Source organism: Callorhinus ursinus, unplaced genomic scaffold (genome assembly GCF_003265705.2).
Source record: "Callorhinus ursinus isolate GAN/ISIS: 27379988/994484 unplaced genomic scaffold, GSC_fseal_2.0 scaffold71, whole genome shotgun sequence".
Classification (NCBI taxonomy): domain Eukaryota; kingdom Metazoa; phylum Chordata; class Mammalia; order Carnivora; family Otariidae; genus Callorhinus; species Callorhinus ursinus.
Genome location: NW_027397133.1, coordinates 2,301,663 through 2,327,119, shown reverse-complemented (window position 1 = coordinate 2,327,119; position 25,457 = coordinate 2,301,663). Strand labels below are relative to the sequence as shown.

General features: G+C 52.9%; 2 protein-coding genes across 9 annotated transcripts; one reads left to right on the top strand and one right to left on the bottom strand.

Annotated features, from left to right (window-relative positions):
• Positions 1-1,129: 1,129 nt before the first annotated feature.
• Positions 1,130-19,166, top strand: FUT2 (fucosyltransferase 2 (H blood group)). Of its 4 annotated transcripts, none has more exons than XR_003204005.2 (4): positions 1,130-1,620; positions 3,042-3,304; positions 9,128-10,635; positions 16,786-19,166. XR_003204005.2 is itself a non-coding variant. In XM_073886666.1 (3 exons), exons 2-3 carry the CDS (start codon positions 3,244-3,246, stop codon positions 10,150-10,152), a joined length of 1,086 nt encoding a protein of 361 aa, XP_073742767.1. In that variant the 5' UTR covers positions 1,130-1,620; positions 3,042-3,243; the 3' UTR covers positions 10,153-11,673. The 4 variants fall into 4 exon arrangements, 2 of the variants coding, with proteins under 2 accessions (XP_073742767.1, XP_025705460.1); XR_012376396.1 differs by lacking the exon at positions 16,786-19,166 and adding an exon at positions 11,681-11,963; XM_073886666.1 differs by lacking the exon at positions 16,786-19,166 and having other exon boundaries at positions 9,128-11,673.
• Positions 19,164-25,435, bottom strand: MAMSTR (MEF2 activating motif and SAP domain containing transcriptional regulator). 5 transcript variants are annotated; one of them, XM_025850029.2, is made up of 10 exons: positions 24,744-25,435; positions 24,144-24,227; positions 22,948-22,986; positions 22,142-22,323; positions 21,797-21,981; positions 21,323-21,425; positions 20,923-21,117; positions 20,449-20,634; positions 20,317-20,371; positions 19,164-20,116 (listed from the first exon to the last, which is right to left on the bottom strand). In XM_025850029.2, the coding sequence occupies exons 2-10, from the start codon at positions 24,199-24,201 to the stop codon at positions 19,833-19,835; spliced, it is 1,287 nt and encodes a 428-aa protein (XP_025705814.1). In that variant the 5' UTR covers positions 24,202-24,227; positions 24,744-25,435; the 3' UTR covers positions 19,164-19,832. The 5 variants fall into 5 exon arrangements, with proteins under 5 accessions (XP_025705814.1, XP_073742766.1, XP_073742764.1 ...); XM_073886665.1 differs by lacking the exon at positions 24,144-24,227 and having other exon boundaries at positions 24,744-24,792; XM_073886663.1 differs by lacking the exons at positions 22,142-22,323; positions 22,948-22,986.
• Positions 25,436-25,457: the final 22 nt, after the last annotated feature.

The following is a 25,457-nucleotide window of genomic DNA, read 5'->3' as shown; positions in this document are numbered from 1 at the left end:
CAATACATTATATCAAACCAAAGGCAAAGAAGGCTCAAAATTCCTCATACCCTATTTTATTACAGTCCACTACTGCTATCTCTTGATGTTATCTACTGTATCTGTTTACTGGGTATTATTTATCAGTGTTCTGTGCATCTCTTTCCAATTTGGTGTGATGTCTGTGTTGGTTGCTTGAAATTGGCTGGGGGGTGGGGTGGGGTGGGGTCTTTATACCACGGAAATTGGCAAATGCCACTAAGCAGGGATCCCCCCGCCCCCGCAATGGAGCTGGTTGTTAAGCTTTTCCCAGCCACTGGTCCTGCTGAAGGGGTAGATCAGCAGTCCTCAGATGGGGAGTACTGTCCCAGGTGGGGGGCATTCTGGGCATCCGTGGGGCATTTTTAGTTGTCACAGTGGTTGTCCAATGTTACCGCAGCATTTAATGACTGAGGACCAAGGCTGCTAAACATTACATAGGACAGATGTGTCCCGCATCCCTGTGACTTTTGGATATCCAGTCAGACATCCATATAGGTTAAAAAAAAAAAATCCGTTTATACATTTCTGAGCCCAGGATCTGCTTTGAGCATATTATAAGTCTCCCTTTGCTTCTTTTTTTCTTTTTTTCCAGTGTTGGGGAAACCGGGTCATAGGGTCCTGTAGACTGTCCCACATTCTGGACTTGGCTCCTGGCACCTTCATGGTGTCCATTCACCGGCAACTTTATCCTCCTGTTTTCTGAAAGCTGGTGATCACACTGTGAGGCTTGATCAGATTCAGATTCTTTTTTTTTTTTTTTTTTTTTTTTTGTTAAGCAGTTGAGTGTGAGATTTAGAGACGGTGCAGCAAGCTTCCTGTCGCCTCACTGAGGGGCGGGGGGGGGCTGCTCGTCCCTCTTTCAGGGTTAGGAATGTTGGGGGCTCTGGAGGTGCCCGCCTCATCCCTCCCCCGCAAAGTTCCTCATCGATCCTTGCATTTGAGTTTTGGCAGCGGTAGACCCGCATAGCCTGGCCGGCTGACGTACTATTAGGGGATTCTCGTTTTTTGAAAGAAGGGCAAGGGAGAAGAGTTGGTATTTGCCAGGTGTTTTCCAAGATTCTGGCCTGCCTGGTTTCGAATTCTAGCTTCTCTGCCTAGCTGTGTGACCCTGAGCAAGTTACCCGTCTGTGCCTCGGTATCCCCCTCTGTACCGTAGCGCTGCTGAGAGGGTCGACCTCACCGAATTGTGAGGATGGAATGATGTTCACAGACTACGTAAATGCTACCGGTGTTGCCAAAATAAATAAGAGCAGGACCCTGAGAGGACGGAATCTAGAAGAGCCTGGCCCCGCGGGACTCGGTCCTCCTCCTCCTCCCCCTCCTCCTCTGGTCGGGCTTCCTGACCACCTTCCCAGCAGTCACGTGGGGAGGGAGGAGCGGGGAGGGGCGCTCCGGGCACACCTGGCTCCCCAGGCACAGCCACCCCGCCCCCCTTACGGCTCTGGGAGGCCAGGTAGATCCTGGGCGGGGTTTTTCGGACACAAGTGCTGGGAAGTTCAGATTTCTGAGTGAGGAGTCGACCTCAGGGGAGGGAGCACCCTGATCTGCTCGCTGAGCAACCACGTAGGCGGCTCCCCGGATTCCTGCAGCCAGAACCAGGTGAGAGACGGCGGGGGTGGGGGGCTCTCCCCTACCCGCAGCACGCGGGCGAGCGCGCGCACACACATTCGCACGCGCGCGCACGGGGCAGGAGCGGGGACACACTTGAACTCAGGAATCCCCTCTGAGATGCCCTCACCGCCGAGTCTCCGGAGGCAGAGGGTCCATCCCTCACAGCCCAGGCGCCCCCGTCCTCTGCCTCCAGCCCCCCAGCCGCCGCCCCGTTCGGCTCCCCTCACCTTCCCTCCTAACTGATCTGATAACCTGAACCCCCACCCTCCTCCATCACCCCCACTCGCTCCTCCCCGGCCCCAGGCTTCCAGCTCCCTCCCTCCCATCACCCGTTTCCTGGAACCTACCTGAGAATCACTGCGCCGACCAGAGGCCGGGGACGAGCCCGTAGTACTAGAGTTTCCTGGTCGCTTCTCGGGGTTTGCTCCCCCACCCCCGGGGACGGACGCAGGACCCAACCACAGGACCCCGGGATCCTCAGAGCCCCCGAGCCGCCGCCCCCACCCCCCGGCCCACCATGGCCCCAGGGATCCCTGGCTCCCGGTCACCCCTTCCGTTCCAGTCCTGGGAATCAAGTTGGGGACTTCAAAGTGGTGGCCTCACATCTGTGTCCCAAGCCCTTCCCCCAGAGCCGCGCTTACAATGTGAATTCCGGGGGATGGGAAGGACAAACGGGCGATGTCCAGAGCGGTAGGGAGGGGACTGCACTGGGTGATCTGGGATTATCTAGGCGCGAGGCTGGGAAGGGCTAGGGAGGGGCTTTCCGGGCGGAAGGGACGGACACGCAAATCACAGGGTGTGACCACTGGGCCTGGGGCCGTGGGAGAGGGAGTTGTTTCTTGGTAGCAAAACCTGGCTGGGTGGGGGATGGGAAGCCCTGGGAGGGCTGTGAGCTGAGGAGGGGGCCAGGCCAGCTCTGGGGGTGGGGACGGGGGCGGGGGCCAGGCTCCTGAGGGGAGAGGACGGAGAGGCCAAGGCTCAGCCTGGGATATGAGACCGAGAGAGTTTAAAAGTAATTATGGGGGCGCCTGGGTGGCTCAGTTGGTTAAGCGACTGCCTTCGGCTCAGGTCATGATCCTGGAGTCCCGGGATCGAGTCCCGCATCGGCCTCCCTGCTCAGCGGGGAGTCTGCTTCTCCCTCTGACCCTACACCTTCTCATGTGCCCTCTCTCTCTCAAATAAATAAATAAAATCTTTTTTAAAAAAAAGTAATTATGGGCAGATATTGGTGGCCCCATTTTTCTGAGGGACCTGCAGGCTGGGCTCCTCCTTCAAAGTTGGGGCCCTTTTCTATTCTCCAATCCTTCTGCTGCGATCGCCCAAGGGACGGCCGCCAGGGGACCTGGATGGAGGAAGAGCGCTAGACCCTGCCTCTTTTTTTTTTTTTTTTTTTTTTTTTTTTGAGATAGAGAACAAGGGAGAGTGAGCAGGAGCTAGAGCGGAGGGGCAGAGGGAGAGGGAGAAACAGGCTCCCCACTGAGCAGGGAGTCAGACGCAGGGCTCCATCCCAGGATCCGGGGGATCATGACCTGAGCTGAACCGACTGAGCCACCCAGGCGCCCCTTGACCCCTCCTCTTGCCCCTCCCTCCTTGGCTGGCCTGAAGTGCCCGATGCTGCTGCAGGGACTGAGGGTGGATGAGGAAGCGGACTTTCTGATCTCCAGGACTAGGGGTAAGGCAGACTCCTCCCACTTACCCCAAGCAGCCTTGCTTTTCATTCAGACTCCCAGCGTTGGCTGGTTGGCTGTTGGCATTCCCCCAACCCGCCCTGTGCCCAGCTCCACGCCCCAGCCCTGGCCTTTCCCCAGGCTTGTCCCCTAGACCCCTCTCTGACTAGTCCCTGAGACTCACTTTGCCTTTGCTTTCAAATGGGCGTGTTTGCACTGACCTGCAGGATGGGCCCACGGCCTTAAGCATTCAATTCAGATTTCCTAACCCATGTTGTACTCACACAGCCCTGGAGAGAAATATTATTATCCCCACTTTTTGGATGACAACACTGAGAAGGCCCTTGGTCAAAGTCACATAGCCAACATGAGGCTAATGACCGCACTCCCCTGAGCTTCTCTCCAGATCGACCCCCCACTCCCAGACACTGGGTTTCCTTCACCCTGTAAGCCTCCCTCCTTCCCTCTCCCCACAGCCTTGCTCAAGGACAGGGGGTCAAGGTCTGCAGGTGCTTCCCTTAGGCCTCTCAACAGTGGACCCTCCCTCTTCCTGAGGGAGGAAGCAAGAAACCACCAAGGAAGCTGAGAGATGCTGTTCTAGAACATTCTTTTTACCCAAACAAAACTAGCCTTCTTGTCTTTCTGTCTGCTGTAAACATATTTTGAGGGGATATTCAGGGCCAGCCCAGAAATTAAGAGGTTTGATTGTGAAGGTCGTCCTTCCAGTATTCATCTCTTTACCTACTTGGTGCTGGGAAATGGATTCAACCCCCCCTCCCCAAAAAAGAGAGAGAGAGAGAGAGGAACTCAAGGCAGGGAGATGTTGGCAGACACTTGCTGCAAGGAGGGAAAGCAACAGGTGGAGCCCGACTGGGTCTTGACAGGTGGAGACAGACCCACGTTCCTTCTGCATACATTTCCTGAGCACCTACTATGTGTCGGGCCCCGTTGGCTGTGGGCTGCTGGGGATACAGAGGGAATAAGACCGACGCTGTCCCTTCCTTCACGGAGCTGTGTGTGTGATCAGGAGACTGGGACTGAATGATCCGGACAGAGACTCACTTGGAGACACAGAATTGGGACAGAACAGGGGCCGGAGCTGGACTGAGTGCAGGCAGATCCATCCCATCTGCCTTATTTCTCTCTCCCTCTCTCTCCGTCTCTCCTTCTCTCTGTCTCTCTTGTGGTTTTTCTGTTCCTGTCTCTTTCTGTCTCCCTCCCTCTCTCCCTGTCTCCATCTTTCTCTCTGTGTCTCCATCTTTCCTGTCTATCTCTCTTCCTGCTCTCTCTCTCTGGCTCTGTCCCTGTGTTCCTCTTGGTCCAGTTCCCTCTCTGTCTCTTTTCCTGTCTCTTTTCCCATTTCTCTCCTCTCTCCTTCCCCCCTTCCTCCCTCCCTTCCTTCCTTCCCTCCATCCTTCTGCCTTCCCACAAGCATTTCCCTTGGCCCCTCTTTGTCCCACGTCCTGTGCTTGGCAAACTCGGAGCTAGACAGAGGAGCCAAGTCGACTCCTTGCCCTTCGAAGCCTCATGATCTAGTTGGTGAAAGGAAGAGCAAAACACCCAGAAGAAGTGGGAAGAAGACACGAGGCCACTCCGCGGGGAGCTCTCCCTCCTCCTACCTGGGTTGGCCCCACCTTCCCCAGCTTCCTCCTGCTTCCCAGTCTCCAGACAGTTCCTTCTACCCAGGGTCGGGGAGGGGTCTTGAGGAATCATATTGGGACCTGGACACGAATGTAAGCACAAGTGGCCTTGAGGAAACAGGAACCAGGAAACCATCGGGGTCACAGTCATACTTTCCATTTCTCCCTCAGGATCCTCTCCCTTTTTATTCTCAGGATCGAATTCACTGTGCTTATGGATTTCTCTGGTCCATCTTTGATACCGCTCAACATGGCTGCACGTGGGCCCTAATAGGCCCTTTAGCCACCAGCCGCACCACCAACCGGACGCCCTCTCTGTGCTTCTGACTTCAAATTCAGGGAGAGAATCTGCTTGATGCAAATGAGTCTCTTGAGCCACACCACCCATGCCCACACATCATGAGCTGGCAATAAAGAGGCCAGCCTTGGACCAATATCATACGATACCTATGGGCTGTGTTTTAGGTTTTTTTTTTTATAAAGACACCAGTCCTGTTGGATTAGAGTCCACCTTAGGATGACCTCGTTTTAACTCGGTCACTTCTGTAAAGACCCTGTCTCCAAACAAGGTCATATTCTGCAGTAACAGGAGTTAGGATTCCAGTATACCTTTGGCAGAAAGACACAATCCAACACATCACACACAAGGTCTATGGGTTGGGTGAGCAAAAATGTAGTGCCTTTTTTTTTAAGATTTTATTAATTTATTTGAGAGACAGCATGAGGGGGGGAGGGTCAGAGGGCGAAGCAGACTCCCTGCTGAGCAGGGAGCCCGATGTGGGACTCGATCTTGGGATCCCAGGATCATGACCTGAGCCAAAAGCAGTCACTTAACCAACTGAGCCACCCAGGCGCCCCTGATCTGGAACTTTTGACCAGTAAGACTGAGACTCTCCTGAGCATCAGCTGAGTTGTGAAGTGAACTTTATTCAGCAAGTCCAGCTTCTCTGGCTCCTTTCGTTCAAGATGAATGGGGCAAGAGGAGATTGTACCACCCAGGAGTTCATTTCGGGTTAGGCTCAACATCTGGTGATGACCCAAGGGGCCCAGACCTCCACCTGAGTTGGTTTAACTCAAATCCAGACATCTAGTGGACAAACCTGAGTTTCTTCTAGAAAAATAATGCAGAGTGCCTGGGTGGCTCAGTCGGTTAAGTGCCTGCCTTGGGCTCATGTCACAATCTCAGGGTCCTGGGATTGAGTCCCGCATCGGGCTCCCTGCTCAGCTGCTTCTCCCTCTCCTCCCCACTCATGCTCTCTGACGCTATCTCTGTCTCTCAAATAAATAAAATCTTGAATGAAAGAAAGATAATGCATGTAAATCCTAATAGGCTATGAGGAGGGCAGTGACTTAGAAACAGGGATATTGCTATATTAGGTCCTGTGCCAACTTTTATCAGCCATAATTAATCATTAAGGACGATACCTGCATAGCTTCTGGCAGCTTTCCAGGTTAAACCAGGTCATACCTTGCTTGATTTAGCCCCAGTGTTCTCTTCTTCTTCTTCTTCTTCTTTTTAAGATTTTATTTATTTATTTGAGAGAGAGCACATGAGAGGGGGAAGGATCAGAGGGAGAAGCAGACTCCCTGCCGAGGAGGGAGCCCGATGCGGGACTCGATTCAGGGACTCCAGGATCATGACCTGAGCCGAAGGCAGTCGCTTAACCAACTGAGCCCCCCAGGCGCCCCCCAGTGTTCTCTTCTTAATGGCCACTTGGTTAAGTACTTCGACCAGGAACCCAAGCCATGGACCAAGTCAACCAGAAACCTTTCATCTCGAATCTACCTTTGTGCAGGGCCTCCAGGATATGCTTTGATTAAAGCCTGCTCATGAGCAAGAGTTTTAAAAAGAATGGGTGGGAACCTCACATGCACAGGGAAGGAGGAGGGAAGTCTTGGGAAGAGCTGGGCAAGCAGAAGGGTCTCATTCTTTTGACTCCTCCCACATATCCCCATTCCCATTATTCCGACTCCAAAGTTGATCAGTGGCCAAACCTGGACTTTTACTGTGGCAGCATAGTGCAGGTGTTGTTCCAGCCCAGACTGCGGAATGACAAAGCCCATCAATCATTCCTGGATGCAGTCTTTAGCAACAATAAAGTGTTAACTGTGATCATCCTAAACAATGCTTGCTCTGCTCGTCCTTTTCCAGCTTCTAGCCACATAATGGGGAGTCAGCACCAATTCATTCCCTGCTTTCTTTCACTGTCAACTGTTTGGCTTGAGCTCAACAACCATATCTTCAAACCCTATCCTTCTGGGGTCTTTACTTTGTTCCAGGGGGTCTCAGGAAGGAGCTTAATTAACTGCTTTGCTCTGTAAATCACTGGCCCAAGTTGTATGGCCTGGGATGGGGAATGCCCCTACCTCCTATGATACCACAGTAAACCCCATGTGTTCTCAGAAGGTCTGTCCAGTGCAACCACCTCACTCCTAGAACTAATTCCTGTGTTGAATTAGTGTTGAAAAGAACAGGTTATATACTTGTTCAAATGCAAGGGAATTTTCTCTGGGTTTTCTTGGTCAGTTCTCTTTATGTCTCTGCACGGGTCTTCAGGTGTCTCCCCATTACTGGCTGCCTCTGCTTCAGCCTGCATCTAACATGTTCCAGCCACTCCAACACCTCCTCTCTCAGCATCACCTGCTGTAGTCTCCTACAATGATATTTGGTCTTTGTCCCTAGCTCCAGCACATGGCTCCTATAATCCTTGGCATTTCCTGAGTGATAGGGTGATAGGAGTGTCTTTTGCTCTGATGAGGTGACTCTTCATATGTCCCTAGATAGCTTCAGCATCTGGTCACCCAGAAAAACCAAGCTTAATGAAGAGATTGGAACTTTCATCTCCAGCCCCCAACCTCTAGGGAGGGGAGAAGTACTGAAGATTAAGTTAATTACCAGTGACCAATGATTTAGTCAATCATGTCTACATAATGAAACCTCCATAAAAGCCCTAAATGGGTTTCAGAGAGCCTCTGAGTTGGCAAACACACCCGTGAGCCAGGAAGGTGGTCCATGGGGACAGAAGCTCCTTCTGGATCTTACCCTATGTACTTCTGGTTATTCATTTGTCTCCTTTATAATAAACTGGTAAATGTAAGTAAAGTGCCTTCCTGAGTATTGCGAGCCATTCTAGCAAATTATCAAACCTAAGGAGGGTGTCAATTTATAACCAGTCAGAAGAAGTATGAATAGCTCAGGACTTGCAGTTGGTCTATGAAGTGGGACTAAACTCTTTAACTTGTTGGATCTGATACTAAGTCAGGTAGACAATGTCAAAATTGAATTGAACTGTTGACTTCAACTAGGTGCCCAACACCCAAGGGAGAAGAAAACAATGCCTGCCAATTGCCTTCTGACCTTTTAGTAAAAATATTCAAGAGAGAATTGGCCAACTCATCTTTCAGAACCAGCCTACAACCTGTCATGACCAATAAATGGCAAAGCCACCGTGGAACTTGGTGTTTATCTCGCATTCAGTTGGCTGTGGCCGGGAGGATAGGCAAACCAAGTGGTTGAATTTGGGATGGGGTTGGCAATTTCCCTTCAAAGAGGATATAGATAGGTAGGGCATGCAAAGATGGACATCTCCAGGAACTGGATCCCCAGTAAATAGTAGGTTTATACACTTGTACCCCCTATCCATAGACACCCATGTATGTATATTCAGGCTATAAACACCCTTATTCAATCATATAATGTATATATACATAATGTGTATGTGTGTATATATATCCACACTATTATATAGAGTGCACACCCATGTAAGTACATGATATATATACATTCATACGATACAATGTGCACATGTCCACTATATGTACACAAATTCACACACACCCATATATATATATATATATACAATGTGCAGATACCCATGTGCATGCACACACACACACTCATACAATACACATGCCATGTGTCAATACACACAGTGTACTCATATCTACACATGTAAATAGGAATAAATAAACTCAGTGTAAACACACTCCCATCACACACTCTGGAGACATAGCTCCATACACGGACCTGAGTATTCACACTTCTTGAGACACAGACACAGCAAAGCCACCTGCACATACACCCACACGACGTTTGCACACACAACTGCGCTTGCACATTCATACGCCACCCCAGGGCCTCCATCCCCGCCCCCGAGCTAATATTCCCTGCTCTCCCTTCCCTGACAGCCATGCTCATCAGTCAGGCGCCTTTCTTCTTCCCCATGGCCCACTTCCTCCTCTTTGTCTTCACGGCTTCCACCGTATTTCACCTTCAGCAGCGGCTAGCGAAGATTCGCCCCGCATGGGACTTTGAGACGCTGGTTTTGGCGAGGACGGAACACCCCACGAGCCAGCCGCCCAGGGGCATGTGGACGATCAATGCCATTGGCCGCCTGGGGAACCAGATGGGGGAGTACGCCACCCTGTACGCCCTGGCCAAGATGAACGGGCGGCCGGCCTTCATCCCGGCCGCGATGCACAGCACGCTGGCCCCCATCTTCCGAATCAGCCTCCCGGTCCTGCACGACACCACGGCCAGCAGGATCCCGTGGCGGAACTACCACCTGAACGACTGGATGGAGGAGCGCTACCGCCGCATCCCGGGGGAGTACGTGCGCCTCACCGGCTACCCCTGCTCCTGGACCTTCTACCACCACCTGCGAGACGAGATCCTGCAGGAGTTCACCTTGCACGACCACGTGCAGGAGGACGCCCAGAAGTTTCTGCGGGGCCTGCGGGTGAATGGGAGACAGCCGAGCACCTTTGTGGGGGTCCACGTGCGCCGGGGGGACTACGTGCGCGTCATGCCGCAGGTGTGGAAGGGCGTGGTCGCCGACCGGGGCTACCTAGAGCAGGCCCTGGACTGGTTCCGGGTCCGCTACGACTCCCCCATCTTTGTGGTCTCCAGCAACGGCATGACCTGGTGTCGGGAGAACATCAATGCCTCCCGGGGGGACGTGGTGTTCGCCGGCAATGGCATAGAGAACTCCCCCTCCAAGGACTTTGCGCTGCTCATGCAGTGTAACCACACCATCATGACCATTGGGACGTTCGGGATCTGGGCCGCCTACCTCGCGGGGGGAGAGACCATCTACCTGGCCAATTACACCCTGCCCGACTCCCCCTTCCTCAAAGTCTTTAAGCCAGAGGCAACCTTCCTGCCCAAATGGATTGGGATCAACGCAGACCTCTCCCCACTACTCAAGCACTGATGTTAGGCGACCCTTGGCACCTCCTCCTTCACTGGCTCCAAGACCAGTTCCCAAGGCATGAGGAGCACATTGTTATGTGTACCAGGACACTTCCATCTTGCATCAGAAGTCACTGACCTGTTTAAATAACCTATTTATGTGTCTCATACAACAGGACCAGAGGTTGGTACATCTCTGGGGTTAGTTAAGTCAGCAGCCCAGCAATGTCATCGGTGACCCCAGTTCCATCCATCTTGTTTAACTGCCATCAACTCCTCTCAGACTGGCTCCCTCATGGTCCCAGAAGGGCTGCCACATAGCCGGGTGTCACATGCAGACAACCTCTTCATGAGGCAGCAAAAAAGAACTTCGTTCTTGGGTCCCTTTTGAAGAGTGAGAGAAAGATTCCAAAGCCCTCCAGCCACTGCCACCACCCCTCCCACCCCCGCATATCTTATTGACCGGAAGTGTGTCACATGCCCACCTGATCCATTAAAGGGCAAGGTGAGTAAGACCCTGGGATTGGCTTAGCTTCAGATCAATATATCTTTGCCCCTTCCAGCTGGGGAGTTGATCAGCCTCCTCTGAAAGACGTGGAGGCTTGCAGAAAGAAAACAGGTGCTCTTAACAAGGAAGAAGGTACTACACAAAACAGAGAAGCCCTGAATTGTGTGAGTTGTTCACTACACAAAGGCATTTGGCCAAGGAGGCAGGTGGGGCTCTAAGAGAGTCAACAACCTAGTCTCCAAGCCATGTGTTCCTGGGACTGTGTCCACCCAGAGTCAGTTCTCTGACTGACAGTTCTCACTGTTTTCTAATTAGTCTGCCCAGACCAGAGACCTTTTCTCCAGTTTTTACAAGAGCGCCACCCTATTGGCCAGTAGCTGGTGTGCATCTAAGACCTCCCACCCCAATTCTGCAACCCTGGCTTCCTAGGGCTTAGGATGATTACTGGTGAGAACTCAAGAGACCAGCACAGCTCAGTGAACTTGAAGAGAGTCCATTTGTTCTTTGTAAATGTCTGTGGTGGTGCACCTAACAGACAGGATCTCCGCTAGCAAAGGTTGGGTTAACAAAACGTAGTGGCTTGAAATGACAGCAATTTATTATTTCCCACAATCCTGTACGTCAGCTGGGTGTCTCTCTGCTCCATGGAGTGTTGGCTGAGGCCTCATGCAGCTGCGTTTTTGTGGAGTTCAGGTGCAGCATCCCCTCGGTCATCAGCATCATGGAGGCAGCCCCCATACTATGAGGAAGCCCAACCCCACTCCGGGGCCACGGGTAGGTGCTACAATCAGCAGCCTTAGCTGAGGTCAACTTCAAGTCGTTCAGCGTAGGCATCAGATATGATTCCACATGTTGTTTAAGTCAGCCTAGCATCCCGCTGAGGTTCCTGACAACATGTTGCAGAGAGGAGCCCTATCTCCATTCCTGATTCACAGAGTCTGTGAGCATAACAATATGACTGTTTGATGCTATGAAGTTTTGGGGCCGTCTGTGATACAGCCAGAGATAAACAAACTAAATAAATGATTCTCTATATTTGCAGACACTTTCATGACTTTGGCACAACCTAGGCAAAACTTGAACATCCCCACCTCACTTGAGATCACACGTGCAAAGGCCCTGTGGCAGGGGGAATCCAGTTATACATGAGAGTGGAACCAGGCCAGCGTGGCTGAAACACATGGAGACAGAGGTGGGAGAGAAGTTAACAGGGTTGACGTGAAAGGCCTTGTGGACCATGGCAAGGACTTTGGGTTTTATTCTAAGACCAAGGGGAAGCCACCAGAGGGTCTTTTTTTTTTTTTTAAGTTTTATTTATTTATTTGACAGAGGGAGACACAGCGAGAGAGGGAACACAAGCAGGGGGAGTGGGAGAGGGAGAGGCAGGCTCCCCACCGAGCAGGGAGCCCGATGCGGGGCTCGATCCCAGGACCCCAGGATCATGACCTGAGCCGAAGGCAGACGCTTAATGACTGAGCCACCCAGGCGCCCCCACCAGAGGGTCTTAATTAGGGGAATAACACAATTTGATTTGCTGTGTGGACTTCTCTGGCTGCTACGCAGAGGAAGGGCTGTAGGGGTAAGAGAGGGGCAGAGACCAGGGAAAAGGCTACTGAACAGTCCTAGCAAACTGTGGTGCTGGGGTCTCATTTCAAGTGCTCAACAGAGACTCCTAGTGCCTCTCTGCCAGTTTCACAATCTTGAAAGAGACAATCTTGATGCCTCAATCAGAGTGATGTTTGAGTCAAGCATTCACCATGAGCCAATTACCTGAGGCCATGCGGAGAGGTCACATAATACAAACATGGCCACTATGTTTGTAAGGGAGTTGGTCTGAAAAGAAGGTAATAAAAGGGGCGCCTGGGTGGCTCAGTCGTTGAGCGTCTGCCTTCAGCTCAGGTCATGGTCCCAGGGTCCTGGGATCGAGCCCCGCATCGGGCTCCCTGCTCCGCGGGAAGCCTGCTTCTCCCTCTCTCACTCCCCCTGCTGTGTTCCCTCTCTCTGTTTCTCTCTCTGTCAAATGAATAAAATCTTTAAAAAAAAAAAAAAGAAGGTAATAAAAGAATATAAGGATGGGGGGCGCCTGGGTGTCTCAGTTGGTTAAGCGGCTGCCTTTGTCTCAGGTTGTGATCTCAAGGTCTTGGAATCAAACCCCATGTCGGGCTCTCTGCTTGGCAGGAATTCTGCTTCTCCTTCTCCCTCTATGCTCTCTCTCTCTCTCAAATAAATAATAAATTAAATCTTTTTAAAAATAAACAAAATTGGGCGCCTGGGTGGCTCAGCTGGTTAAGCGACTGCCTTCGGCTCAGGTCATGATCCCAGGGTCCCGGGATCGAGCCCCACATCGGGCTCCCTGCTCAGCAGGGAGTCTGCTTCTCCCTTTGACCCTCTTCCCTCTCGTGCTTTCTCTCTCTCAAATAAATAAATAAAATCTTGAAAAAAATCTTAAAAAATTAAAAATAAATAAAAATAAACAAAATTAAAATAAATAAAAATTTAAAAAAGAACATAAGGCTTGGGAAGATAATCCAAAATTGAGTATACAGGGAAAAAAGTTTGCCACTCATGTTTCAGTGGCTGAAGCAAGTCAAGTGGCACACCCAATGTCAAGAACAACCCATCCACATACCCCAGAATATTTGTGCTCTAATGACCACCTCACGTCTTGCAGGCCCCAGTCTCTCCAGATGGTTCTCTTGGAGTCCCTTTCTTTTGGCTTAGTGCCCATGGAATGGGTGCCACAATACTTAGTATGCTAATAGGTCTCTCCCTCAATAACTCTATTTAACTCATTCAAATTTCCATTCTGACTTTAGATTTATTTTATTTTTTTAAAGATTTTATTTATTTATTTGAGAGAGAGAATGAGATAGAAAGAGAGAGCATGAGAGGGTCAGAGGGTCATTGGGCTCCCTGCTCCCCGCCCAGCAGGGAGCCCAATGTGGGGCCCCATCCCGGGACTCCAGGATCATGACCTGAGCTGAAGGCAGTCGCTCAACCAACTGAGCCACCCAGGCGCCCCTATTTTATTTTAATTTTTTAAGTAGGCTCCATGGAGCTTGAACTCACGACCCTGAGAGCAAGAGTCACACGCTCTACCCACTGAGCCAGCCAGGTGCCCCCAGTGTAATTTTATACAGCTGGAGTGGGTGATGATTGCTGGACCATGTTTTGCTATTTAAAAATAAATAAATAAATCCTTAATTATTTTGCACATAAATTTGGCATTCTCTCTTTTGATGTATGTTTTCAATGTATTGCAGGGGGGCACATTTTACATGGTGCTAAATTAAAATAACATCATGGTGGGTGATCATTTCCAAAGATGGCCATGACAACATCTCCCCTCAATTCCAACCACCCAAATCTTCCCCTGCCCATCCCCATCTCAGTAAATGGCACTATGCATTCACTTGGACCAAAAATTCAACTCACTCTAGATTCTTCCTTTCACATTCCAGCCACCGGCAAGTTCTGTCGGCTTTACCTTCAAAATATATCCTGAATTGGACCTTCTTTCCTTCCTCTACCATCACCACTCTATCCAAGTCACCACTGTCTTTGCCTAGACATGTACAAAAGTCTCTTTCAAAACAAACTAGGGCGACACCTGACTGGCTCAGTTGGTAGAGTGTGCAACTCTTGATCTTGGGGTCATGAGTTCAAGCCTACTTAAAAAAAAAGTGTGTGGGGGGCGCCTGGGTGGCTCAGTTGGTTGAGCGACTGCCTTCGGCTTGGGTCATGATCCTGGAGTCCTGGGATCGAGTCCCACGTCGGGCTCCCTGCTCAGCGGGGAGACTGCTTCTCCCTCTGACCCTCTTCCCTCTCGTGCTCTCTCTCATTCTCTCTCTCTCAAATAAATAAATAATCTTTAAAAAAAAAGTGTGTGTGTGTGTGTATGTGTAATTCTGTATCACAACAAGAAAGCTGTGATGTAAAGACTATATTGAAGATATGCCTTGAAGAATGAATCTGACTGATTTTCACTATCAGCAAGCAATGATGGTGGACCAGTGAAGTCATGGCAGAAGTGAAGTAAAGAGACCGGAGAGATTACCAGATTTCAATATTGACCGTAAAGCTAAAGTTACCTTGACAAAGTTTACCGTCATAAAAGATAGACAAATGGAATCCAACAAAGAGTCCAGAAATAGACCACGTACATATAGTCACTTGATTTATGACAAAGGCATCAACACAGTTCAGGTGAGGGACAAAAGAGCTTTTCAATCAATGGAAGCAACCCAATACCCACATAGAAAAGGTGAACTTGACTCCTTCCTCCTATGATTCACAAACATTAATTCAAGATGGATCACAGACCAAAATGTGAAAGCTAAAAGCATAAAGCTTCTAGAATAAAACATGGGAGAAAAGCTTCATGACCTTGAGGTGGGCAAAGGTTTCTTTCTTTCTTTTTTTTTTTAATGATTCCCCCTTCAGGGGAATTTCCACTTTATTTTATTTTTTTTAAGTAACCTCTAGGGGCTCCTGGGTGGCTCAGTTGGTTGGGCGTCTGCCTTCGGCTCAGGTCATGATCCCAGGGTCCTGGGATTAAGCCTGGCATCAGACTCCCTGCTCAGCGGAGAGCCTGCTTCTCTCTCTCCCTCTGCCTGCCACTCGCCTTGTTTGTTCTCTCTCTACCAAATAAATAGATAAATAAAATATTTTAAAAAAATAATCTCTACACCCAATGTGGGGCTCAAACTCACAACCACCAAATCAAGAGTCACACGCTCTACCAGCTGAGCCAGGCAGGTGCTTAGTTTCTTAACCAATACACAACCCACCAAAAAACAGTAACCATAGAACAATTGATAAAATGAACATCTTCCTAGAGAGCCCACACTGATTCCTGGCTCTTAACTGCAGGCTCACAAGACACCTGATTCATAACCTAGTATAGAATTTTATTTGGGGTCCCGCAAACACAGCAGTATCATCTGCCTTCTATTCTGTATCTTGCACTCTCTATGACATTATACCTCCCCAGTCTCCAGATTTTTTTTTAATCAATTGCAGACAGAGTAAAGCTAATCGGGTCCATATGCTTCAGATATTTATGATCTTAAACATACATTGCTTTATATTACAAGCCAGCAGGGGCTTGAACTGGGAGAGGGCGGTAATATTTCATAAAGAACTTGAGGCTGGTTCGTCTGCTTAGAGTGGTACCTGTTATGAACTGAACTGTATCTCCCAAAAGGGATTACGTTGAAGTCCTGACCCCCAGGATCTGTGAATGCAACATATTTGGAAGTAGGGTTTTTGAAAATGTAGTTAAGATCATTAGGGTGGATCCTAATCCAGTATGACCGTGTCTTTTTTTTTTTTTTTTAGATTTTATTTATTTGAGAGAGAGAGCACCAGCAGGGAGAGCAGCAGAGAGAGAGGGAGAAGCAGGCTCCCCACTGAGCAGGGTATGTGGTAACGTAGACATAGACAGAGAAGGGAGGAAGAAAGAGACAGGGAGGGCCGGAGAAACGGGGAGGGGTAGAGGAGGAGGAGAAAGAAAAATGAGTGTATTCTCCAGCCTACTCAATGCAACCTTCTGGAGATTATGTCTATGAGACAAATTGATAGGGGCACCTGGGTGGCTCAGCTAAATGTCTGCTTTTGGCTCAGGTCATGATCCCGGGATCCTGGGATCGAGCCCCACATCAGGATCCCTGCTCAGTGGGGAGTCTGCTTCTCCCTCTCTGCTCTCTCTCTCTCTCTCTCTCTCTCTCTCAAATAAATAAATAAAATCTTTAAAAAAAATTCCTTAGCCGCCACCCTCGGCCTGACTCCCTCTGGAGCTGCCCTCCCCTGGACACAGGAGACATGGGGTCAGAGGGTCACAAGCTCAGAGTCGGGCCAAGACGGAGACAGGCAGAAGCACCACCACACCCCTTCTTGATCTTTTCAGGGCTGATGGCGCCCCTTTACCACCAATTTTCAGCCTGGCAGAAAGGTGCCCACAGGCCCCAACCGCCACCCATGTCCAGCCCCAAATTCTGCGGCAGCCACACCACCCACCTTTTGTCAGCAGCCCTGACCTCACAAGGTTCCCCAGGCTGTTCCTCTGACTGCCCTACCCATTCCCCACGGCTTCTGGTACTTTCTTTTTTTTTTTTTTTTTAAAGATTTTATTTATTTATTTGACAGAGAGCGAGAGCACGCACAAGTAGGCAGAACAGCAGGCAGAGGGAGAGGAAGAAGCAGGCTTTCCGCTGAGCAGGGAGCCCGATGCGGGGCTCGATCCCAGGACCTTGGGATCATGACCTGAGCCGAAGGCAGGCGCTTAACCGCCTGAGCCACCCAGGCGCCCTCTGGTACTTTCTAGGAGTCGTGGCCCCTCTGCCGTGAAAATTCTTATCACCCTGCACTGGAACTCTCTCTGTGCAAATGTCTGAGCTTCACCAGAGCAGAGACTGAGGCTCTGTTTTTTCAACTCTGAGGGCACAGGCCATGGACTCATGAACCTGATTTAAAGCGCCCATCTGACACCTCCCACCTGACTGGTCAGAAGACACCTTTCCTTCACGGTAAAGATCTCTCCCTCCCTTACCTGTTCTCTCATGACTCTCTAATGCCCATGGAGGAACTAGAATCGTGGATCCACAGCTCATAAGGGTGATTATTTGTCAGCATGTCTCCCACATCAGGTCCAGCTCATGGGAAGTCTCAGTGAACATCTCATCCTCACTGGGCTGTAGGGCTCAGTGAACATCTCATCCTCACTGGACCCATGAGCAAACGGACAGCCAGATGAGAGGCAGTCACTGGCTCTGGGTACTGTCGCACGTCACTGATCTGCTGTCCTTTTCCACCTGTAGTGGATACGTGGATGGCCCACCCAGGTCCCCTCAGATAGATCTAGATCCCTCTTCCTGGCTCTGTGCACTCAGCCTCCCCCACCCCCCATCTTCTGTGTGCTCTCTGCATTCATTATGGCTTTTTATTTCCCATATTTCTGGTGCTTTGACATCTGGAGGGACTGCCCCTCCCAGGGCTAGCCAATTCCCAGAGATAATAAAGGACTCACCCAGGAGCATGCTTTGCATATGCAAACCAACCAGTCCAGAGCCCGGACCCCCAACCATTTCCTTTATGAGCTTTATATTCCTCCAGGCCATGATTCCTCTGCCTCATCACCGCAGGACCACGTTCCAGACAACTAGGGATGGTCCCTACACCCCAGAGCCAGCTGAAATCATTCATACTAGACAATCTTAAGCCAACTTACCCTGCCTCCCCTGTTCCCTCACTGAGAAACTACAACAAAGACTCTTGCTCAGGGCTCCCCTCTCCCCCCGACCCCCCCCAACTCCTGACTACCTTGGCACTTCCCCAGGTGGCCGTGCATGGCTTGGCACACCCCCTTCTTTGGGGATCTGTGAGAATAACAAACTATCTTTTTTGGGTTTTGGGGTTTTTTTTGTTGTTGTTTTTAAGTAGGCTCCATGTCCAGCGTGGAGCCCAATGTGGAGCTTGAACTCATGACCCTGAGATTGAGACCTGAGCTGAGACCAAGAGTCAGCCACCAAACCAACTGAGCCACCCAGGTGCCCCAACAAAGGATCTTTTCAATTGCGGTCCTTCTGATCTATAGGCTTCCCCACACCTGAATAATAAAACCTACATTTTACAAGATTTTGCTGCTAATGGGCTTCCTCTGTGACCTTCTTCCCAGGACTGCCCTGGGGTTCAAGGTGCCCGGCAGTCTATGTCCCACCCTCTCTTCATGACTGACGAGAGGGGTGTAGTGGAGTCTCCACATATAGTCCCCAATGACCATGCCTCCAAGATTCCTACATCTTTGTAGTCCTCTCCCCATCTTCTGCCAGCCCGACTTGCATTAACCAATGGAGCGTAGTGAAGGTGACACTGGGCCAGTTCCAAGCTTGGTCTTTATGAGACTGGCAGCTTCTGCTTCCTGCTCCAGTAATGCTCGCTTTGGAGGACCCTGAGCTACCATGTAGGGAGTCCAGATACCCTGACGGAGAGACCACAGCCCGGCTGGCTCCAGCATACTAGCCATTCCTACCAAGGCGCCAGACATGTCTGAGCCATCTTGGATGGTCCAGTCCACTTGGACACTATGATGACTGCAGCCCTAGTCATATGATGCCAAAGAATTGCCTTGCTAAGCCAGTCAACCCATGAAATTGTGAGTGATCAGGGCTCCTGGGTGGCTCAGTCATTAAGCGTCTGCCTTTGGCTCAGGTCGTGACCCCAGGGTCCTGGGATCGAGTCCCACGTCAGGCTCCCTGCTCGGCGGGAGGCCTGCTTCTCCCTCTCCCACTCTCCCTGCTTGTGCTCTCTCTCTCACTGTCTCTCTGTTTAAAAATAAATAAAATCTTTAAAAAAAAGTTGTGAGTGATCATAAATAGTTATTATTTTAAGACTCCAAGTTTGGGGGTGGCTTGTTATTCAGCAATAAGAAACCCAAATAGGAATCTCCCTCTGCCTCAAAAGCCTAGCTCCCCCCCGCAAAAAAGAAGCCTAGCTCCTTTTGCCTCAGAGTAAGAAAGACCCTGCAATTTAATTTATCCTCCAGAGCTCCCCATGCGATCACGCAGAGGTTGGGACTTCACCTGAAGCCATACTCTTGATAGTCTTCTTCCCCTTCACTGTCTGGTTTCCTCCGCTCCTTTTTGGTTTCTCCTCAGGGCATTTCTTTAATAAATCATGGGCACGTGAATCTTGTCTCAGGCTCTGCTTCCAAGAGAATCTGACCTCAGACATGACGCTTCTGATATTCTCACTTCCAACCAGAAGCCAAGGGTCTGGCTCCCTATTCTCCCTCCTGACTCTTCCCTGCCCCCTCTCCTGCACCCAAAAAACACAGACCACCTTCCAGACTCCCATCTAGCTGGTGGCATGGGAGGGGAGAAGGTGGGAACAAAGACATCCATGAGGTCTCTGAAGGAAGCAGCAAGCAGCTTGTTTGCCCCTGGCCCGCAGCAAATGACACCTCCCCGCCCCCAACCACACAACCATGGAGGGGATCATATGGAGGTCAGGCAGGCGGGAGTCAGGCGGTTGGCATGTCCGCAGCAGTTCGGGGCCTGGGGGGGATGAGAGTCCTCTCTGATTCCGTGTCTGTGGTGGGAGGGGCTCTGCCGGTTGTCCCACCCCGTCCTTTGGGAGTTTGTCTCGGTGACCTTCCCATCCCCACCAGTTTCCGTCCCTGGAAACCCCAGCATCCATCACCATGGATCCTCCAGCAGGTCCCACAGCCGGGTTCCACTGGAGTCAGATAAGTCAGCAGAGAAGATGCTGGGGGCTGGGGGACCACAGCCTAGCAGGGGACCTCCACTCAGAGACTCCAGCCAGTCCAAGGAGTCTGTGGGGCCCCTGGGAGAGGGGGACGGGGAGTTTGTGGGGGACGGTAGCGAGGAAGAGAAGACAGAGGAGAGGCCTTCAGAGTCCGGGGAGGGGGACAGCACGTCGAAGGAGCCGGGGAAGTCCAGGGGGATGAGGGGCAGCGGGTCTGCAGGAGAGGGAATGGAGTGTGAGCTTAGGAAGGCAGAGATCCGGACCCCACTCCGTTATTCCTCGTTTCCAGAAATCCAAGTCCCCAGCCCACCCCTCCCTAGAACCCAGGACTCCAGATCCCAAACCCTTCCTCCTTTGGACTAGGACTCCAGAACCTGTCTCCAACTCCCCCAAATCTAGGAGTTGGACTCTTACCCTCAGGCTCCACCTGATCCTCCAGGATGTCATCAATGCCCCGGTTCGGAAGCAACTGCGGACAGGCAGAAGCGGCGTGAACCTGGGATCCCGCACCATCCTGACTGAGACCCCTAGCCCGCTCCCTCTCACCTGCGCCCTGCGGATGGCTTCCTGCAGTTCCTCCTCCACAGTCAGGGCCGCTGTGGGCAGTGCTGAGGAAGGAGTCGGTGCTGGAGCCGCAGCCGGAGCGGAAGCCGGGGTCGGGACCGCAGCAGTAGCAGGGGTGTCCGAGGCACGTGCCCGAGGCGGAGGGTGAGAGTTTGGGCTCGGCTTGAGCTAGAACCGCGGAGCTACCATAAGCCACGCCCGCCGGGAGCAACCCCACCCACTCGCAACCTGTGGCTCCACCCCCTGGCCTCCCCCCGGCCCTTCGCTCGCTCATCGACCACCCCCCCCTTCGGTATCGCCCGGTATTCTTTCATTGGCATCCCTTCCCTTAAGAGCCTCCCACTTTGCTATTAACCACGCCCCCCACACTTCATTGGCTATTCTTCATTCGACTTCCCGCCCCGTCCCGCTTTGTCTTCTCTTCATTGGTCCATACGCGCGTAGCCCCGCCCTCACCGAGCCCTGCCGCCGGACGGCTCCCAGAGCCTTGGGCCTGAGGCGCGGCCAGGGAGCACCCGAGGGACCGTCCTCGCGCCGCGGCTTCGGCCGCTCGCGGGGCAGGGCGCCGCCGCGCATGCGCTCCAGGAGCATCGACTTAGTCCCCGACACCGGGAGGCCCCGCAGGCGCAGCTGCTGCCGGAGCTCTGAGACCTGGGGAGGAGGGGGCGGGGAGAGGTCTTGCTGGGAGGGCTCCGGGGCGCAGGCGGGAGCTGGGGCTGGACATTTGGGAAACCGCGAGAAGAGGGACTGGGGACCCAGGCTCCTGGGTCTCCGATGGGGCAGAGGCTGCGGGGTTAGAACTATGGGTACCCACCGAGGGAGAGGGCCAGCCTGGGAAGTTACTCCCCACACTCACCGTCAGCTCCTCCAGCTTAAGGGTCTGAAGTTCCAACTTGTGTGGAGGGGGCGAGGGGCTGGGGACTCCAGGTGGGGAGGAAGTGAGGGCAGTGGGCTTCATCCTGGCGGTAAGGCGTGAGGGGGAACCAGAGGTGAGAGGGGGTGGAGAGAGACGGGGCGTTCCAGGGTCCTCAAAGGTAGGGGCTTGTGAGGAGGAAAGAGAGGGCCCAGAATTCCGGGTCTCGGAAGAAGCTAATTCCTGTGCGTGGGAGAGGAGGAACCGGAGGCCCAATCTCTTGGGTCTGAAGCCAGGACTCCCGGGAACTGAAGGAAGAGGGACTGGGAACTTGGACTCTCGAGTCCTGGGGGAGGAAGGGGTTGGGGGCTGGACTCTGGACTCCCCTGCTCTTGGACTCTGGGTTTGAGAGAGGAGGATGTGTGGGCGGGGGGGGGGCTGAATTTCCCCCCCAGAGAACAAAAACAGGGATCATACCTGGGAGGTGGCTGCTGTGAGTTTGTCCCTTCCCACAGAGGTGGTCCAGGGGGACCCAAGGCCAACCCTTTGGCCTGGGAGTCTACCCTGGACCCTTGTCTCCACCCTGGGGGCATGTACTGGTGGTAGGTCAAGTTCCCCTTTGGCTTGGGCTCTCTCCAATGTTGGGAGATCTTGGGAGAGTCCTGGAAAAGCAAGTGTGATGTCATATGTTTCGGCTCTGTCACCGCTGTCCTGCCCCAGAGCCTCAGCTTGGCACCACCAGAAAGGAGCGAAAAGGGCAGTAGCAAGGACGACCAATGCTAGACTCTCCGGGGTATTTCTCCTCACTTGATGGAGACCCACCTTCAGAGAGCTCCAAGGGTGGTATTCTGATTCATGGAGCAGGTCTCCAGGGCTGAAGAGGAAAGGGGTGGGGCCCAAGGGCGAGACTGGGGCCGATGCTCTGGGAGCCAGAGCAGGGTCTGTGGCTGAGACCCACGGATCTGGATCCAAGACTGGAGAGGCACTGAAGGACCCTGAGAGGCCTGTAGACAGCAAGCCAGGCAGGGAGGAACAAGACTGTGTGGGAAGGAGGGCCCTGGAGGCCTCAGCGCCCCCCCCACCTCCCAGTGTGGGAGGGCAGGACCAGGGAGGGAAACCCCAGTGTTAGGAGGTGGGTGCCAGACTCCTGGATCTCAGGGCAGAGGTTCCAGAATTGTATATTCTCAAGAAAGTCAGGAATCATGTCCTCAGTCACCAAGGGGTGTGGTGGCTGAGGATCACAGATTTAGGGAGTTTTGCTGGAACAGGGGTGGGGCCAGCACTCGTGGTTCTTAAGGAGAGAGAGAAGCTGAAAGCCACATCCTGAGATTCGTGTGCATGCCAAGTGTGGAGTCTGGGATGCCTGTCTTCTCCAAAGAAATGGGATCTGGATTCATGCATTTCTTTGGAGTGGGAAAAGTCATAGGGCGGGAAGCAGAGCTTTGAGGGGTGGGGTAACCAGGGACCTGTGCTCTGGGGTCCTCAGGACGGGACAGGGTAGGACCTCAGGGTATCCCTGGCATAGGGGCCAAGGCTCAGGAACCAGTGCCTGAGATCTGGTAGCTGCACTCCTGGGCATCCCAGGGTTGTCGGGCCTCCATCCCCTCCCTTCCAGGGCCCACACTTACTTGGGTCCTGATACCGTCTGTGGATCCGAAGCTGGAGGACTATGGAGGAAGGAGGGAGGTGGGAGGAGAAAAGCGGGAAGGGAGTGTCCAGGAGCCTGGCCTGGCAGGCGGTGCGAGCTGCAGTTGGCAGGACACGCGTGCCCAGCCCCCTTACACACCCCATGCAGGCGGGTGGGCTGGCAGCCTGTTCCCTTTCCCGGGCCTCCCGCCTGCTCCCTGCTCCCTGCCAGAGCTGTTCTGGGACTAGGAGCCAGCCAGTGTGCAGGCAGGAGGCAGCCCTGCCCCCAGCTCCACCTGCCCCCTTCATGAGCATGTGCCTACCCCACCCAAGACACAATCGCCATCTTGGCAGACTGACCCATGTGTGCCTCACCTCTTCTCGTCCGTGCGCTCCCGTCTGCACCAGCCCGCTGCCCTCAGTGTACCCCCAGGCCTCCCCAACTCACCCCCTCTGCACATGCATTTTCCTGGGCTCTGGTCTGGCACCTGTGCCACTTTTGTGCACTCGGACCCTTTGATATGCTTCATCCTTGGCACCCACCCAGCCTGACTGACACTTCTTTGCACATTCCGGATTTGGCTTCCAGTTCTGGAGCAGGGCTCTCTCTTTGCACATTTCACGTGCACTCTCTGGCACACTCATTGCTCTTTGGGGACTGGTGTTTTTGCACCCATCTAGCATACTCATTTGCACACGCGTATGCCCTTGGCCTACTGAGGAACTGACATCCAGTGCCACACTCACTTGCATGCCTTCGGTCCGCATTGGGACCTAAAATACAACCTTTGACACGTTCAAGTTTTGATATAACGCACTGTCCCCTCACCAACACTCCCACACCGCCCATTCCAAAGTCCCCACTCTGTGCACACCTCCACTTTGCACACATGTCGATTTAAGCCCCTGCTCCTTTGCAGTACCTGACCCTCTGCACACCCATCCCTCGCCACCCACTCCTCACTGTTTACAGGAGCATTGCATTGGCCATTTGCACCCTCATTGAGCCCCCAAAATTCAACCCCTTTGCTGGGGCCTCCTTTATACACAAGTGACCTTTTGCACAGAAAACACCTACCTTGTGGGTGCCATGCCCCCCTCCCACCTCACCCACCACACACACTACCTGAGTTAAGAGTATTTCAAACCCAGGACCCAGAAGACCCCTTCCCTACAAGCATAGAGAGAAGCCTCTCACCAGATCTGAACTTGGAGCGAATGATTTGGGAGCGCTGAGAGGAAGTTGCGAGAGTCATTGCCAAGGCTGTGATGGGGACCTGGACTGGGGGGAGGACAGTGCCCAGACCGGAGGAGGGTCAGAGTGGAGGTCAGGAGGCTGTCCCTCCCTGTGAAGGCAGCAGGGAAAGGGCCTCAGGGGCTTAGGGATAGGAGAGGCCTTGAGCCAGAACTTCTGGAGCCTGGGGTTGGAGGGGCTGGGAGCTCAGACCCCTGGATTTGAGGGAGAAGGGGGTTGAGGGCCCCCATTCCTGGAGCCTGGGGGAGGAAAGACTGGAATCTGTGAAAGGAGACCCCTGGGCCTATGAAAGGAGAGGAAGGAAAAGAGGGTGAAGGGATAGAGCTCAATACTCTGAAAGGACTAGAATCCAACACCCTTGATCAAGAGGGGAAAGGGACCCGGTAGGTTCCTGGGGAATTGGGAAGGGTCTCTGCCACCTGCATTTGAGAGGGGAGTGGGTCGGTGTCAGCCACCATGGTCTGTGAGGGAGGGACTGGGACCAGAGAGGTGACAGAAGAGTTAAGGTGGTTTCCCCCCACCCCCATCCCAGGGGCTTCTCACCAGGTGGGCTCGGCGCAGCAGTACTCTGGAGCGGGTTGAGTCCCCTGGTCTAGGCTGGAGGCCGCAGGCTCCGCCCCACCAGCCTGGGACCGCCTAGGACACCCCTTTCTAGGGCGTGCCAGGAGCCTGTGGAATGGGGCGGGGGAGGAGGGGGGAGACAGGAGCCCCGCCTGGGACCCTAAGAAGGGGCGGGAGCACGGGCTGGGAGGGACTGGGGCGGGGCGAACGTCGGGGTTCCCTGGGTCGCTCCTCCTCCGCGTCCTGGGGCTGCGGGGTCGGGCGGGGCAGCGGCGGGCGGACTGACAGAAGCAGGTGCCTGGAGAGGGGCGCCGGGTGAGCGGCGGGAGCAGGTGGTCGCGACCCGGCCCTGCGGGCAGGTGCCACCTGTCGCTTGTTTTTTCCCTGACGCAGCAGCAGGAGTCGGATTTAGAGGAGTGGAGAAGTTCAAACTGGAGCCCCGAACTCCTGGATCCGAGGGAGGAGGGGGCTGGCACCTGGACTCCCGGGTCTGAGGGAGAAGAGGGCTGGACTCTGGCCTTTGGGGTCGAAGGGAGAGAAGTCTGGTTCCCACCGGCAGGACTGAGGGCCTGATATTTGGCAGAGCAAGCTTAGAGCTCTGTCCTGAAATGCGTGGGAGGCCCCAGGGCTCCGGGTTTGGATTACAAGCTGCAGGGCAAGCTGAGGCCAAGGCTATAAATATCTCCTCGGACTCGG